Raw genomic sequence first — 15,231 nt, forward strand, 5'->3', positions numbered from 1 at the left:
CACCTTGTCCATATGGTGTGATTTTTTAAAGATTCTGCGCCACCTGGCGGCAGTATTGGTTCAAAAGTGTCGGGCGGCGCGCAGAGGTTAGCGCGAAAAGGTGCTGCAATCATGTCGCTTTTGGCCCAATTGGATTCATTCTTTGGCCGCTATGACAAGTTACTGTGTACCACTGTGTCACACGTTTAAGGCTAGTAGATATTTTTTTCCCTCGATAATGCGAGGTAAAAATAAAGAAAGCACAAACGAAACGCGACTGCTGGTATCTGACCAACGAAACCAATATATGTGAGGTTAGTTGTTGATTTGTCCAGCATCTGTACTTTTAATTTGGTGGCACTAAACATGCTGTTAAATAATTCCTGGCTTGGCTGGCTATAGCTGCATGAGTAACCATCACGTGAAGCAGCTTTAGCAGAGTGGACGTTAAGCTTTGCGTAAAGCTGCACGGAGCAGATGATTTGGCTACCTTGCCGATAACCTTGCTTAACATTGCTCAGGACACGTTAGTCGCAGCTCATGCTAAATAAGCATAGTCAAGGCAATTATTAGTATCTATACAAATCAACATTATTTTATACTTCTTCATACTAATTGAGCCACCAGATTTCATCAGAGTAAGAAGGCTTGTTAGGCTAGCATTTGCTGCCTAATTAACTTTAGATAAACTAATTTACTGGAAGGGAATACCAATCTATATTGATAGATGCCTATCAAATGAGACTAGGCAAGATCAGTGCAAATAATGTGCGATCACGCTGAAGCAGTCCAAGATGAAGTGACATTGCTATTAGGTAGATTAGACCCGACCAAGCTATGTTCTTTCGGATTAAGCATGACTAAATAAATCTGCTTTAAGCTGATTGTAAATTGAGAATGACTAGCCATTTGGGTGACTGCATATGATCGCACTAAGCCTGTCCGATGAAATGCGATTAAACTGGACAACCGAAATCCGAATCTTGAGCCATTATATTTTGAAGAAAATGAAATTCCCTAGACAGTTGAATGACAGATCACGGTTACAATATTATAAGGTGTATTAAGCGAAACTGAGCTCATCTTCACAAGAATAGTCACGAGCAAGTGAATCGGACTCAGTTGAGATTGTATAGCCCGTGCCCGCCAGTATGTACACTTCTGCAGTCACCGCTCAAGCTCGCCTCTCCGGTGATTCCGGCCCCACCGCGGTGGTCTAGTGGCTAAGATACTCGGCTGCTGACCCGCAGGTCGCGGGTTCGCATCCCGGCTGCGGCGGCTGCATTTCCGATGGAGGCGGAAATGTTGTAGGGCCGTGTGCTCAGATTTGGGTGCACGTTAAAGAACCCCAGGTGGTCGAAATTTTCGGAGCCCTCCACTACGGCGTCTCTCATAATCATATGGTGGTTTTGGGACGTTAAACCCCACATATCAATCAATCAATAACCGGTGATTCCACCAATCCTAACTATAGATGGCGCAATGCCACACTAGTCCTCGGTTTCTGATGTCTCGCGTGCTCGCCTCCTCGTAGGGACTTCGAAAACAAGGAAATGAGAAAAAAAAAGTGTGGCGTCGTAACTGTGTCTTCCTTAAGATGTCACCTCAATAAGGCCACATAAAAAATAGAGCAGGGGAGAGACAAGAATGTGAAAGAGAAGAAAATAGGGGTGCGTCATTGGTTTGGGCTGGCGGCGCGCGCATGCGCGTTACTTGCCCGTCAGGAGAAGAGAAAAAATTGGCCCTAGTATCTGCATGTTAATCTGCAGATGTCGTCGAAAGAGAATAGTCTTGCTTGTGGAAAGAGTGAACAAAACATTTATTTGATGTTTTGCGCAAGAAATCGGTGAAATATAATCTGGAGGCTCTGCGTTAGATTGCCTGGAGCGTGCAGCGGAGGTGAACGAGCGCAATAAGAAATGTTACACGTGAGACATGAGCACTATCTGGCATTTTTCTTCGAAAACGAAGCGCGTGGCTCTGAGACAGGCATGCGCGCCAGTCTTCGAGGTGATCAGATGTAGAACGTAAGGTGATAGCTAGGTGCCACCACCGTGTCGTCTTAGCAAAGCGTTGGAAACACTCGCCTTTTCTTGCAAGCGTCGCATGGTGAGCGCAGCGTGATGAAAACTATGGTCTTCAGAATTACTTATGTATACCTTTTCTAGTCAGAGACGCACATACAGAATATATATACTTGTTGTTATGGTGGCTCAGATATGTGCAATGCTTGCTTTTCAATTGACAATCACCCAAGTATTAACGCTGGATCTTGAGCAACATTGGTGGGTGCTGCAGATGGGGTCGGCCATTTGGGGTATCAGCTGGTGCCGCTCAGAGTACCCGGTACCGGTAAGAGTGGACGAACAGACAAATAGAGAGACGGACTAAAACTTTTGCGTCGAAGGTCTCTTTCTTCGTCTTCAAAAAAATTGTCAAGCAGGCCGGCATAGTAAGAAAGATTCTTACGGCTATGCCCACATAGTTTTTATCACTTTGTAGTCACGACTGCGCGTCACAGGTTCCTACAATGGGTGTTACGCACAGGTACCTATATCTTCTCATACCCTCTCACCTGCCTGCTCTCAACCTCGTTGAATAATGCCCGATATCTCCACGTCTGCCATTTATGAACGTTAGGAATATGACTCACGGCAGCAGTCAGTATGGCTAAAAAGGCAGGTAGCTAACGTGCCGATGACTGTGCAGCGCTGGCCGCAGAATGTGTCCAACAACGCTCCCTTTGACGTACACATGATGCGCTGGTTCGTTAACAAGCCTTCCTATAGAATTGGTCTCGCCAAGAAACGCCCCGTGCACCTCAGAGCAAGCTCCTTTATCATCATCATTCACTTTGTGGTTAGAGCGGTGATTTTTTCAAGACGAAGCACAAGCGATCAGCATTTGAAACATTGATTGATTGATTGATTGATTGATTTGTGGGGTTTAACGTTCCAAAACCACCATATGATTATGAGAGACGCCGTAGTGGAGGGCTTCGGAAATTTCGACCACCTGGGGTTCTTAAACGTGCGCCCAAATCTGAGCACACGGGCCTACAACATTTCCGCCTCCATCGGAAATGCAGCCGCCGCAGCCGGGAATCGAACCCGCGACCTGCGGGTCAGCAGCCGAGTACCTTAGAGCAGTTGAAACAGCTTGGTTGGTAATAATGCGGAATTCGTAGTAGGTGGAGAAAGTAGCACTTCTACTGTATTGTAGGTCTAAAGCAATTACATTAAACTCATTTTGAACAGCTTTTCTGGCCAAAACCGCAGAAAAAAATTTTATTTTTCATGGTTCAATTAGTAAGCCGTTTGTTTGGCGAGTCGGGGACTATGAAAATTTGACAAAATCTCTGAAAGAGGTAGAACGCACTTCGTGTTTGTAGATGCTTTGTTGCGGTATTTTTTATTTATAGAGCACACAGTAAAATGTTCAGTGTGATGATTGCTGCAGATATGATGCGCCGATCTTCAATATAGAGTGCACTTAAAATTAGATACGCCACTTACAGGAGAACTACAGGGAGCTAGACAATGTCTTCAACGAGAACAGTATGATATATCAAACCTAGTACACGACTCCCACAAAGAAAAATATTTTCACTCTAGTTTAATGCAACATTGTTGGAAAACTTCAAACAGGTTAGTGATGCGTTTGCTTACATAATTGAGTTCGCAGTGTAATTTGCATGAATAATACCGCATTAAATTGAGCATGCCGAGCAAGGCAATTAAGAACAAAACATGTTTTTGAAAATTTCACGAATCATTCTTGGCACTACTGTCTTTTTTTTTTCTGAGTGCACTTTAAAGAGAGCAATTCCCCAATGCTTCGCCTCTTCCACAACTTCAAGCTTCTTAGAAACTTGCGTTGTCGAAATATTTTATGTGGATCCATATCATGGGATGAAGAAAACGTCTTTTGGTGTCTTTCCTTGACGACCTGTTTGCATGGGAATAGAAAACAAAACATGTCACCCTTGGAAGCACATAGACAACCTCAAACAAACTTTGCTTAGCTGGTGGCATCGGTAGAAAACAGGGCAACTGGTTAAAACTCAATTTCATTTTATGCAAACTACAAATCGAAAACAACATATTAATGAAGAAAAGTATAAGTGTAATGATAGAACATTAACAAACTTAGTAGTTAAACTGGTCTGGAGTAAAGAAATTACTATTTGTTAGAAATATTTACTTACACTATACGATGTCGCCTACACTCTTAGAAAAAAGGTGGTAGTACTTGCTAACTTTGGGGTAGTAATGGTTTGTCACATATGTTACAACCCTGGTAGTGCGGTTAGTAACGGCAAGGGTGGTAATAGTTAGTACCTCTGCTGTTACTACCAGGAGTTAGTAACTGTTACTGCCCTAGCTGTTACCACCTATGGGTAGTAACTTTGAAGGTTTCAAGAAAAAAAGTGGTAACTGATACTACGCAGTTCATTCCTTTTGGCATAATATTTCTCCACTGCTAATGTTGGCTAATCAATGACTTATAACTACATGACTGCGAAGAATACATAGACCAAACAAGTACATTATTTTTTACGGATACTTGTAGAAAGAAGTAAGCATGGGGGGGGGGTATATATAGCCCCTACTTCGCAGGGGCATATCTGGCACAGGGGAGCACTTCCGTTTCTGGATCAATTTAAAAAAATACAAATCGTTAGCACTATAATATACTACCTGGTTACGTTTGTTTGGTAACGTAGCACAAGACTTTTTGTGAGCCTCACTTAGAGCATATTATATGTCATATTTATTTATTATAAAATGGCCACAAAAAAGCATTATGTACAGTGGCCCGAGAAAGTACTGAATTATTTCTTAGTCCATTTGAATGCTTCACATGACTAATATATCAGCGTTTAAAAGGTAATAATCGTTTCGGGGGTTTGACGCGCCATAGCAATGATAATATTTGGAGACGCGCTGCAGTGGATTAACTGTGACTGTCCTTGAGGCTATATGTGAGTCTCTGGTTATTTTCACCAGCCGGTCTTGTTATTATGTGCTGTATTTACTAAGTTTGTTGTAATTGTCTATTACGATGCGTGTAGCACCTGCTTATAGTTCGTTAACTTGTACTTCTCCGTTTCGACAATATCAGAATGACGTTTACATATCTCGGTTGCATAATTTGAAACAAAATATATTTTTTTATCTACAAATACCTTCTGCGTCATTTTTCAGTTCAATGATAATACGTCGAGACAATTACTTTCATAAATTATCAAAATAGCATTCCCACACTATTTGGAATTATATAGTCAAAAGCCAGGTAGCAAAGAGGTAGTAAAGGGGCATGAAAGGTTATAACGGCTGCAGTTACTACCTCAGTTACTAACTGTTTATTAACGTAGGTAGTAAAGAGGTCGCAAAAAGTTAGTAATGGTGGTAGCCAGTAACTATTTACTAACGTAGGTAGTAAACAGGTAGCAAACGGGTAGTAACGGTCGAAGAAAAGTAGCAACTGCTGCAGTTACTACCTACTTGCTTGCAGTTACTACCTTTTTACTAACTTTTTAAGAGTGTAGCTTTTCCTTAGTACACACAGATATGTGTAATATTGTAACATCGTGTTTGATATTACGTGAAATCATTTGTCTCACTGGGAACCCACCTTGTGTGTGGAACATGTGTACATATGAACCTACTAGGCGTATCTGATCTGTCATGTGATGTGTACTGACTTTGTGTGTGAAAATTGTGTAGGTATGTACCTATTAGGCGTATCTGAGCTGTCATTCAATGCGTACTGACTGTGAGTGAAAGTTGTGTACATATGAGCCTATTAGGCGTATCTAAACTGTTAAGTGATGCGTACTGACTTTTTGTGTGAAAATTGTGGACATATGAACTTATTAGCCGCATCTGGAGCGTCATGTGGTGTAACGTTGTTGCGTAGTTTTCACATCGTATGCTCTACTGTCTTGTATTATGTGCCCTTATTGTGTTCTAAGGCATACTTTGTCTGCTAAGTGAGAAAGAGTAGTCAAAGCCATCATAATGGCAGCCTCTCCTATTTTTTCTTTAAAAAAGAATACACTGAGCTGTAAAAAAAAACACGAAGTAAAACGTAAATTTGGTCTTTGAAGCTTCACAAAGGAAGAATAGTTGTGAAGCCGCTGTTTGACTAGCCTATGTGACGCTGTATATACGTGTTTTCGTGCCAACGCGGCAGTTGTTGGAACGATGCCAAGTAGGTCAAGTCGAAGCTGCGCGTTTACATCACCCTTTCCCTCACCCACAGCAGCAGCCGCCTCCTCCCAAAACACCTTGCTGGTGTTGCTCCTCCGCCTGCTCGCAAGACAATTCTCTGTCTCTTTATCTCACCCTTCTCACGACCTGCAACACTTGGCCGCACGTCTAGTGGAAATACCAGAATCATTTAGTTGCACTTTCGCACCTGCCGTATGGAGGCGGCCTGCCATTCCAAATGACTAGCAGGCCGATTCCGTACGTCTGCTGCGGATGCGTGGATAAATCCATCTAGACTTTTAGCTCGTTTATCTGCAATGAAACTGGCACGAAACACAGCTAGCCACCTGTGTCTATGCGTATCAAACAAACGTTTACTCGAGTAAATGCTACAGTCACTTAAAACCGTTCTTCCACCATACGCGTCGACGTTCTTTTCAACCTAGTCAACGCCATGCGCACCACTGCTGCTTCGCATCCCATTACGGTTCTCTTTTTGTAATTGAATTGATTTCGTTCAAGCGCACAAAGTTACACGTAGGAAAGAAAGGGCTAAAAGCATTGGCCTTTGACGCTTTCTTTACACTGTGCTTTCTTCAGTTTTTCTGTAAACACCGAAAAAATTACAACGCTGCATGCTCGACAGAGAAAAAAGGTCAGTCATTTTGCCATTGGCGCTAGGTAACGTAACGAAACCTACTTGGCCACGCACTAAAGTTAATACCACAAGGTGCAGAGGCAATCTTCGTTTTTCATCCGTAACTTGCACATAAAAATACCCCAACGCACCTTACGTGGCGACAAACGTTCATTCAGTGTTCTCGATCAATTAACACCGTTCTTTATGCTTGGCTCTGCGTACGTGAAGCACCTTGTGCATATATTATCAATTTATTATAATATAAAAGCATATTTTTATTCTGAATGCCAGGCATAAAGTGAGTAATAAGCATGAAACAATTCTATTAATATTCCGATGTACTATTTATGACGCTCTGTAACCACATAAGCACAAATGTACACGCTACAAAAAAGCAGTGCTGCTAAGGTGGGAGCGAGCTTGCGCGGTGAGCAGATGCCACTTCTTTTATTGAACTGGGAAAGAGATTTCTGTGAAATTATTTGTGTGTAATAACATAGAAGACTGCCTTGAAATTGTTTCTTATGAAAGAAAGACATTTCGGGAGTAAACATCTACATGCAGCCTGCCTATTGAAGAACATTATGGAAAAATAGTTATGTTGTTTTTTCTTAAGCAGTTCAAAAGTTCTGACCTTATTACAAACCTTTCCTAGACGATCCGAAACTGAAACTTTGAGATACCTAAAGGACTTTCATATCAGCATATTTGTTCTCTATAGGTATAATACGTGGCACTAATTTGTCTCGTTATGCTTTAAAATTTGACTGACCTGATGCTTTAAATATATTTTAAAAATTTCACTACACTCGAGTATGTTTAAAAATTTCAGAGCTCTGATGTGTGTGATATAATTGAAAATTTCTACTACACTGCGGCAAGTGGCTCTTCGTCGTTTAGGTTACGTGTGCTTTCACTCAGCTCTTGTAGTTCTTTTGCACATCATTTAGAGCTACTGGACTTTGTTCTGTCTTTACAAAAACTTATATTACTTCAAAAAGTATGGCGAAGTATAGTACGAAAAAGAAATGTCAACACAACTTAGCAAACCAAATAACAAGTGTCTATGTGCAGCATGTAGATGTTAGTCTGGACGCAAAACGAGCTAGAAATAAAAGTGTGCTACAGCTCACTCAAAAGTAAGCTATATGTTGCTTTGAAAAAGTCCAACACTGTGGCCTCTTAAGCTTCAGGCGCATTGAGTGCTTTTTATTACAAGGTCACCAGATTCAAATCTTTTAGGCCATTTTTCTCAAAAAGGTTTTTTTATTCTGCATTTACATAAACAGGAAAAAGTTTGCTAAACTAAATTTTTCGCTTAGTAATGGGCCAACAATTTTATATGTTGAACTGTGCATTCGAGCAGAGTTATTTAAAACAAGTGGTAGCTTGTTTTATATAAGTCTGCTTTTAAATAACTAAATAATAATGGAAATTGGGGCGAAGCTTCCGTCTTTCCATTAGTTCTTGCCTCCATCCGTCCATACCTCCATGTGTGTGACCGTCCGTGCGTACATCCGCCCGTCCATCCATGCGTCTGTTCGTGCGTCTACACGTTCAACCGTGCGCCCGTCCCTGCGTTCGTTAATGCATTTGCCCCAGCGTCCATCCATGCATTCATTCGTCCGTGCAGCTATTCGTGCGTCCGTCCATGCACCTGTCTGTGTGTTCGTTCGTCCATCTAGTCAACACTCCAAGTACCACAATCTCGCATCTTTTGATCATATATTCGCCATATAGAAGTACCGCCTTCCAGCGGACATTCCAAGGACTAAACGAGGGGCGGCACACGCATACTTTCTTACAGCTTGCGTTTCGTGTCTATTTCCCACCTCTAACCACCTCGAGTTCATGGTATGTACTGGTTCACTGTATTCATGGCACTGCGGCCCAATGCTCGCTAAACCTTTCTGAAACCAAGGAGGTTACGCCCAACGAGTTAACGTAGCAATCCTTTCTTGTCAGATAGTGCTCAATGTACATGCCAATGGCTGCTATTGGGGAATGAGAGACAGGAGAATTCCACTTTTAGTTGACGCACACGCTGCGAATTTTTCATTGTTCAACAACGCACAAAAGAAATCTTCCACCGGCACCATCTTGCAGGTCAAAGCGTAAGACATGTTACGTACTACGACGAGGGACGAACGGGTGCCGTTTGAAAGAGCTTCACCCTAAAAAACGGGAGCACTCAGCATGCGTTCCGTCTTTTTGTTTACGATTAGTTGTGTATGCTCATACTATAGTGGTGAGCGAGGTATTGCTGTCGTGCCGTGCCCACGTAGTCTGCTTGCATTAGCGTACGAGTGTTATAGTGTTTGTGAATCGTTACTTTGGTGCGATTTGGAAGTAAATTCTGGTCCTACCATCGCTGAAATGCTCCAAACGCTAATACAAGGCCAACAAGCTATCAGGGTTGATTTAGCAGAACTTAAAAAATGGTTGAAAATAGCAGAGAAAAGTGTTCACTCTTTTTCAACCAGAATGATCAAATTAAAAACGAATGTGAAAGGAATAGCAAAGAAAGCAGATAATTTTGAAACTCTTAACAACTTTGTCGGAAAAATGCAGCGAACACTTTCCCTGCAGCAGAAAAAAATTGAAGAGCGGGAAGACACTAGTTGGATATGGAACCTTGTAGCGTTTGGCATACATGATCGAGCGAGTGAAAAGGAGGATGGTATACGGCGGACAATTATCAAGAAGGTGTTCGAGAATAAGCTGGGCGTGAAATTCTTGTCTCTTTCTAGAAAATATCGCTTGGAATGACGATCTGGGAAGCGACTTGCAATCTCGTTTTTTTTTTTCAAAATTATACGGTAAAACATATACTAAAAATTGCAAAAAGCTGAAGAGGACCGAAATTTCCGCGCAAAACGCTAAATAAACAAATAGTGCTGTGGCAAAATGCGAAAGCCGAAAAAGAGCAATCGAAGAAGGTTGTTCTGGTGCAAGAAAAGCTGCGTGTCGATTCACAGTTCTACGCAAGGGATAATGTTTCGAACACACGTGTCGTTGTTCAATCAGTGAAAGATTCCACACAAACAGCGTGGCCTTCACAGTCTGCACCTAAAAACCTGCGCGTGCTCTCTTTCGTGAAGAAAGTAGACAAATTAAAAGAACTTCTTTTGACTTACGCCCCTCATGTGGTTGTTATCACTGAGGCTTAGGGACAAGACGTACATGATGACAAAATTATCCCCCCTCCTCGGCTATCAGATGCACTGGCATGATCGAGGCACATGTGGCGGAGGAGTTACTTTTGTCTATGAACTCGGTATCGATGTATGTTTAATAAATCAGATTGCCGACCACGAAAGCCTGTTCCTAAACGTCACTATAAACGGTTCAATCTTTATGGTTTGCGCTGTTTATAAAGTCCCGGAATCACCAGAGTTCTTGAAAAACTTTACCACTATCTTCTTTCCAACCGTACGTGACACATTGTCATTACAGGTGAATCGAGGCTACCACCCAGGAAATGAAACAGTTTAGCTTATGGGCAATCTTAATCAAGTCATTTTATCTTAGATGCAATGTTAGCTTTGAACCTTGAAAAATGATCTGCGAACCTACGCAAAACAGTGCTGTAATAGACTTATTTTTTGTAAGCGATATCTTTTTAAATGGTACTGTTAATATTGAAAATGGAGTGTCAGCTTATTGTTTTTTCCTAGGCTTATCAAAGTACTGTAGTGCATTCGCGTACAAATGGAGAAAGCGTCAAAGATTTTGGTCATGCTGATGATAGATCAATCACAGATTACTTGGAGAGTGCACTAAGCTACTGCACGCATGATTGAGTGCATGTGTTGTGGACGCGATTTAAAAGTTCGGTCTCGTTCTCCATCCAACAGTTTGTCCCAATCCGTAAGGTACGCAAAAATTTTAAACATCCATGAAGAACTCGAGAGATTACCCACAATAAACAGAAGATCAAATGACTTAAAAAGAGTGAAAGTGACGTGGCCCTTGAGACCGTTAATGCTTTGAAAATAAATTTAGCAGCTACACTAAATGACGTTGGGACACATTACTATCAAGTCACTTTGCCTTCATTCATTACAGAAGATCTGGCTAAACTCTTGAGATCTCTTGCCCAAACCAACAAAACAATGAATAAAGTCAAGCTTAACAGAAAATACAAATCTGACTGCTTTTTAATATCGCAGGCTTTTAATAAATACTCTCACAGCGTCTTCACGCCTTCAAGCGCTTATATGACCTTACCAGCAGCTATACTTGAAGACGTGGACATTCATATTGTCACAAGCGAAGGTGTTTTGATTTTATTAAGAAAACTAAGCACTAAAAAAGTATAGGACCAGATCAAATTCCAAATACCTTTTTAAAGCACTATTCTGAACAAATGAGCTCTTTCTTCGCAGAGTTTTTTAATGAATCATTGCGAAGAATTGACGTTCCGGATGACTGGAAGATGGCTCGTGTTGTTCCCATCCACAAAAAGGAGATATATCAATAGCTTCTAATTACAAGCCGATCTCTTCAATTTCAGTAAGTTGCAAGCTACTAGAGCACATAGTGGCGCACAATATTCATTGCTTTTCAACAGATAATGACGTCTTCTTGCCCTGCCAACATGGAATCCGGAAGGAATTGTTCACGACAACGGAGTTGATAACAACTATGCGGGAACTTATCGCAGTACTTAATCGATCGGGGCAGACTGACATGCTACTACTTAATTTCTCTAAGGCGTTTGATAAAGTTTCGCATAGTATAATACTTCTGAAATAACATGATATAAGATTGCCAGTTTATCTTCATAAATTAGTTGGAGCTTATTTAACCGAGAGAAAGCAGTTCGTTGAAGTTAAATCCAGTGTATCTAGGATGTTTAATGTTACTTCTGGTGTGCCGCAGGAAAGTGTGTTGGGGCCTTTATTATTTCTTATATATGTAAATGATTCAGTGCAAAAGATTCCTCACTCAGTGTCTATCAAACTGTTCACAAATGACTGTATTGTATTTAAAGAAATAACCTGCTTAGAAGACTGTAAACTTTTACAGCAAACTCTTCTTGACATTGATTCTTGGTGAAAAACATGGGACATGGAATTAAACGTTGATACAATAATGCTAATGCAATAAGCGTGTAATGCTATTATCAGACCTAATTTGGAGCATGCATCTGTGGTATAGGATCCGTACACAAAAAAAGATATGCAGAGCTTAGAAGCGCTACGAAAGAAAGCCATAAGATTTATATTTATTGAATACAAAAGGCTAGATTTCCCAACTCAATTTATGAAAGCTTATAAATCCCCCTTCCCCAGCTGTCCACAGAAAAGTCAGTCGACTTAAGTTCTTGCGTAATATTTTAAACTGTGAGCCAGAACTACGCGCAACACTTAGAGACACACCCTTCAAAACATTTTTGCCAAAACAGGGGCATTTAAAAAGGGTTTGTTCCCGCAGTGTTTCGGGTTGGAATAGCCTGCCCGAGTTTGTTGGCGAGGCAGACAATTTTGATCAAGCCCTTGAACAACATCTCTCATTGAATCGCCGAGAATGATATATACCTTCTTGTGAGAGTGTTGTATTGTATTGGCGCTGTCTTTTATTTTTCTGTTTAAACAACACTTTATGGCAAAACTGATATATTTCATGTGGTGCTAGTATTGATAGTCAAATATTTCTGTACTGTTCTCCTTGATTTTGTAAACCCATTCCTGTCTTGGCCACGCTGGCCTGCAGTATCATAAAATAAATAAAAAATGTGAGTTTTGCGTGATTTGAAACTTATACAATCAATAGTTTTTATAATTTTAGCAATGGCTTCATGTTGAAGTTGATAATAGCGTAAGCTCTACAAGCCGAAACTAAACTTTTTGAGCTGTAACAGCCGTAAAGCTTTGTTTTAATGTGGCAAGAGAAATGTTTATTGCGACAAAAAGAATCTGAGAGGTCGGCCTCAATCTTAGTTTTTGCCTGCTACTAAGCGTTAAAAAATGCAAGGGGGCAAAAAAGGAAGAAGAGAATAGGTCTAGTTGATGACGATGAGAAAGGCAGTGCCGAAGTAAATCTTTAACTTACAAAACCACTCTCTCTTCTGAAGTCAAGTTCTATCTTGCGTAAGAACTTGTGCACCACTCTTGTAATATTGCGTTGACAACAAGCTGGTGGTCCAAAAAAATTTGTTTAGAAACTTGTCGCTTCGTACATTTCAACAAGACCATGGTAATTGCTTGCTTTTGCACGTTATATTATGTGCAGACGCGCAAGGTATGCTCACATTAATCAAGAATTCCACAAGCCTCGCGATTCGCACTGCCTGCACAACCGGTAAGGTATGGGTGCACTGGTGCACCATGCTTGTATTGCACATTTTTCATAATTGGCGGCATTCTAACGTGCATATCTGGAATAAATTCATAAAAGGGGTGGTAAAGGTGACGCGATAAAGACCAATATGGTGCAGCTGTTTCTCGAAGGGGAGTATACGCAACCGTGTTAGTATGAGGTCTTTTACTGTGGCCTTATCTTGTGCCATACTCGCCTTGGCATCGGCTTCCTCATTTCCATGCAGGCCGTGGTTTACAGAAATTTGCTTAAAGCTTATACGATGGCTAGTTTTCAGGTCTACATTAAAAATATGGCCATTTTTCCAGTATAAAAATGCTGACTCATTTTTATGCGCTGATTCTATGACATGAAGTGGTGGTTACGGTGCAATGGACAGTCAGGTTGCCAGGAGGCCACGTCGATTTTTAACGACATACCTTGCGGACGGCCACAATTTCTGCAGCGACTGATGTCGTGCGATGGTGTAGACGAAAGCGCTCGCTGGTGTTCAAACTTGATAAGACAAACACCACCGTTAAAAAGCGAGTAACACATGCTCGCCTGTAAAAACATGCTTGAAAGAGGCGTAATTTGTATATATACAATAATGTCACTTTTTTGAGGGCACGTCAGGGTATACGCAGTTTTTTATTTACTCCGGAGTTGTATACGCATGCCTCAGGTCTTGATAAAGTCTATCCCTTTATCTATGCAACCTCCGCCGGACCAACGCCTGAGGGAATTATGCCCTCATCGCATGAGAACGATGCTGCGAAGGTGTCTGGTTCGTGTGTGTGTGTGGTCAATACAGGACTACAATCATGCAACAGTTGGGGGTATTCTTTTCAATGTCTTCTTAAAGTATAGCTATCCGCGGCAGTTAATCGTGCTCCCGCAGCAACTCACATCGTTGAAGTACAGTGTGGCAGGCCAGGACAGAATTCATGAAGTCCGAGTGTGCAACACTAATAGTGTACATCGGAATGTGACACTGGCCATACTAGGCAAGCTTTTTAGCAGGTAGCTTACGAAAAGTGCCTCCTACCGTTAGAGAAACGACCTTTCTGATCAGCCTCAATTCGTACCTCTATACTAAGCTTGCGTACAAAGTGGCTTAGTTCGAGCCTAAGCATTGTCACATACTCCAAACAAAACAAGTGTCGGTCAAGCATGACTTCTAGGAATTGTAAAAAAAACACCACGTAAACGGCAGAAAACAAAAGCAGAGGACAGAATAACGCTCTGTTCTGTCTCTTCCTTTTGTTTTTTGCCTTTATCGCATGGTCTTTTTTACTTTTATGTGAACTAACTCAGTCAAGCTTTAATTCCAAGAATGAATTATTTGTTACGCATAATACTAAAGTGTCATAAGTCGTAATCTGGTTAAGGGGAATCACTTTTCCTGTGAACGCAAAGGCCTCTCACTTGGCCATCGCAAACTGCATACCTCGCCAACGCAATTGTTTAGATGTGACTGACGCTGCACGTTTTTAGTATTGCATGAAGCCGTGGCCTTGAAGCAACAGAAGCTCATATGCATATGTCATCTTCACAAAGGCTTATCCTGGTGGTCGTTGGCCCTTCAAGAGGAATTGTGATGGGAGTGACGAACATCGCGAAGGACTTCATGAAGACTCGTCTTTTCATCCGTTATCGCCATGAGTATTTTTTGACCCGTAAAGAAATTCATTATCGACAGAAGCATCCTGCCTCCAATGTCGTCTTTCTTAAGTGCGTCGAGGATGGGTCATGTAACATTTCATACGCGCTTCTTATTAAAAAAAATCTCCACGCATGTTCATGAAATGATTGATGATTAGTGTGTGAGGCAGTGGTATAACTCAGTCTGACACTAAAAACCCTTGAAATAAGTTCTCACGGCCGTAAATGAGTTACGAACTGCTGTGCATTTAAGTACAATGTGTATACACAATCCTATTTGTATACATATCTCACTAGAGCTATTTTTATGAAAAACTTCTCATGGAAGTCTTTGCTAGACAACATCAAGCCACTTCTTGCCTTACGTCACACGTCTAAATAATAAATCATCTCGCATACGTTTGATACAATCAATCACAGAATTCTTAT

The 15,231-nt window shown here is 41.3% G+C and overlaps 1 protein-coding gene across 2 annotated transcripts in view; it reads right to left on the reverse strand.

The window, feature by feature from the left end:
- Nucleotides 1-3,579: 3,579 nt before the first annotated feature.
- The window catches only part of LOC119164556 (dehydrodolichyl diphosphate synthase complex subunit DHDDS-like), a 148,681-nt gene continuing 137,029 nt past the window's right edge, over nucleotides 3,580-15,231 (reverse strand). For both annotated transcript variants that reach the window (XM_037416772.2, XM_037416773.2), the window contains exon 6: nucleotides 3,580-3,927. In XM_037416772.2, coding sequence (XP_037272669.2) covers nucleotides 3,763-3,927 — 165 coding nt within the window. In that variant the 3' untranslated portion in view covers nucleotides 3,580-3,762. The remainder of the gene's footprint in view (nucleotides 3,928-15,231) is intronic.

The sequence above is a fragment of the Rhipicephalus microplus genome, chromosome 8, assembly GCF_043290135.1.
Source record: "Rhipicephalus microplus isolate Deutch F79 chromosome 8, USDA_Rmic, whole genome shotgun sequence".
NCBI classification, from domain to species: domain Eukaryota; kingdom Metazoa; phylum Arthropoda; class Arachnida; order Ixodida; family Ixodidae; genus Rhipicephalus; species Rhipicephalus microplus.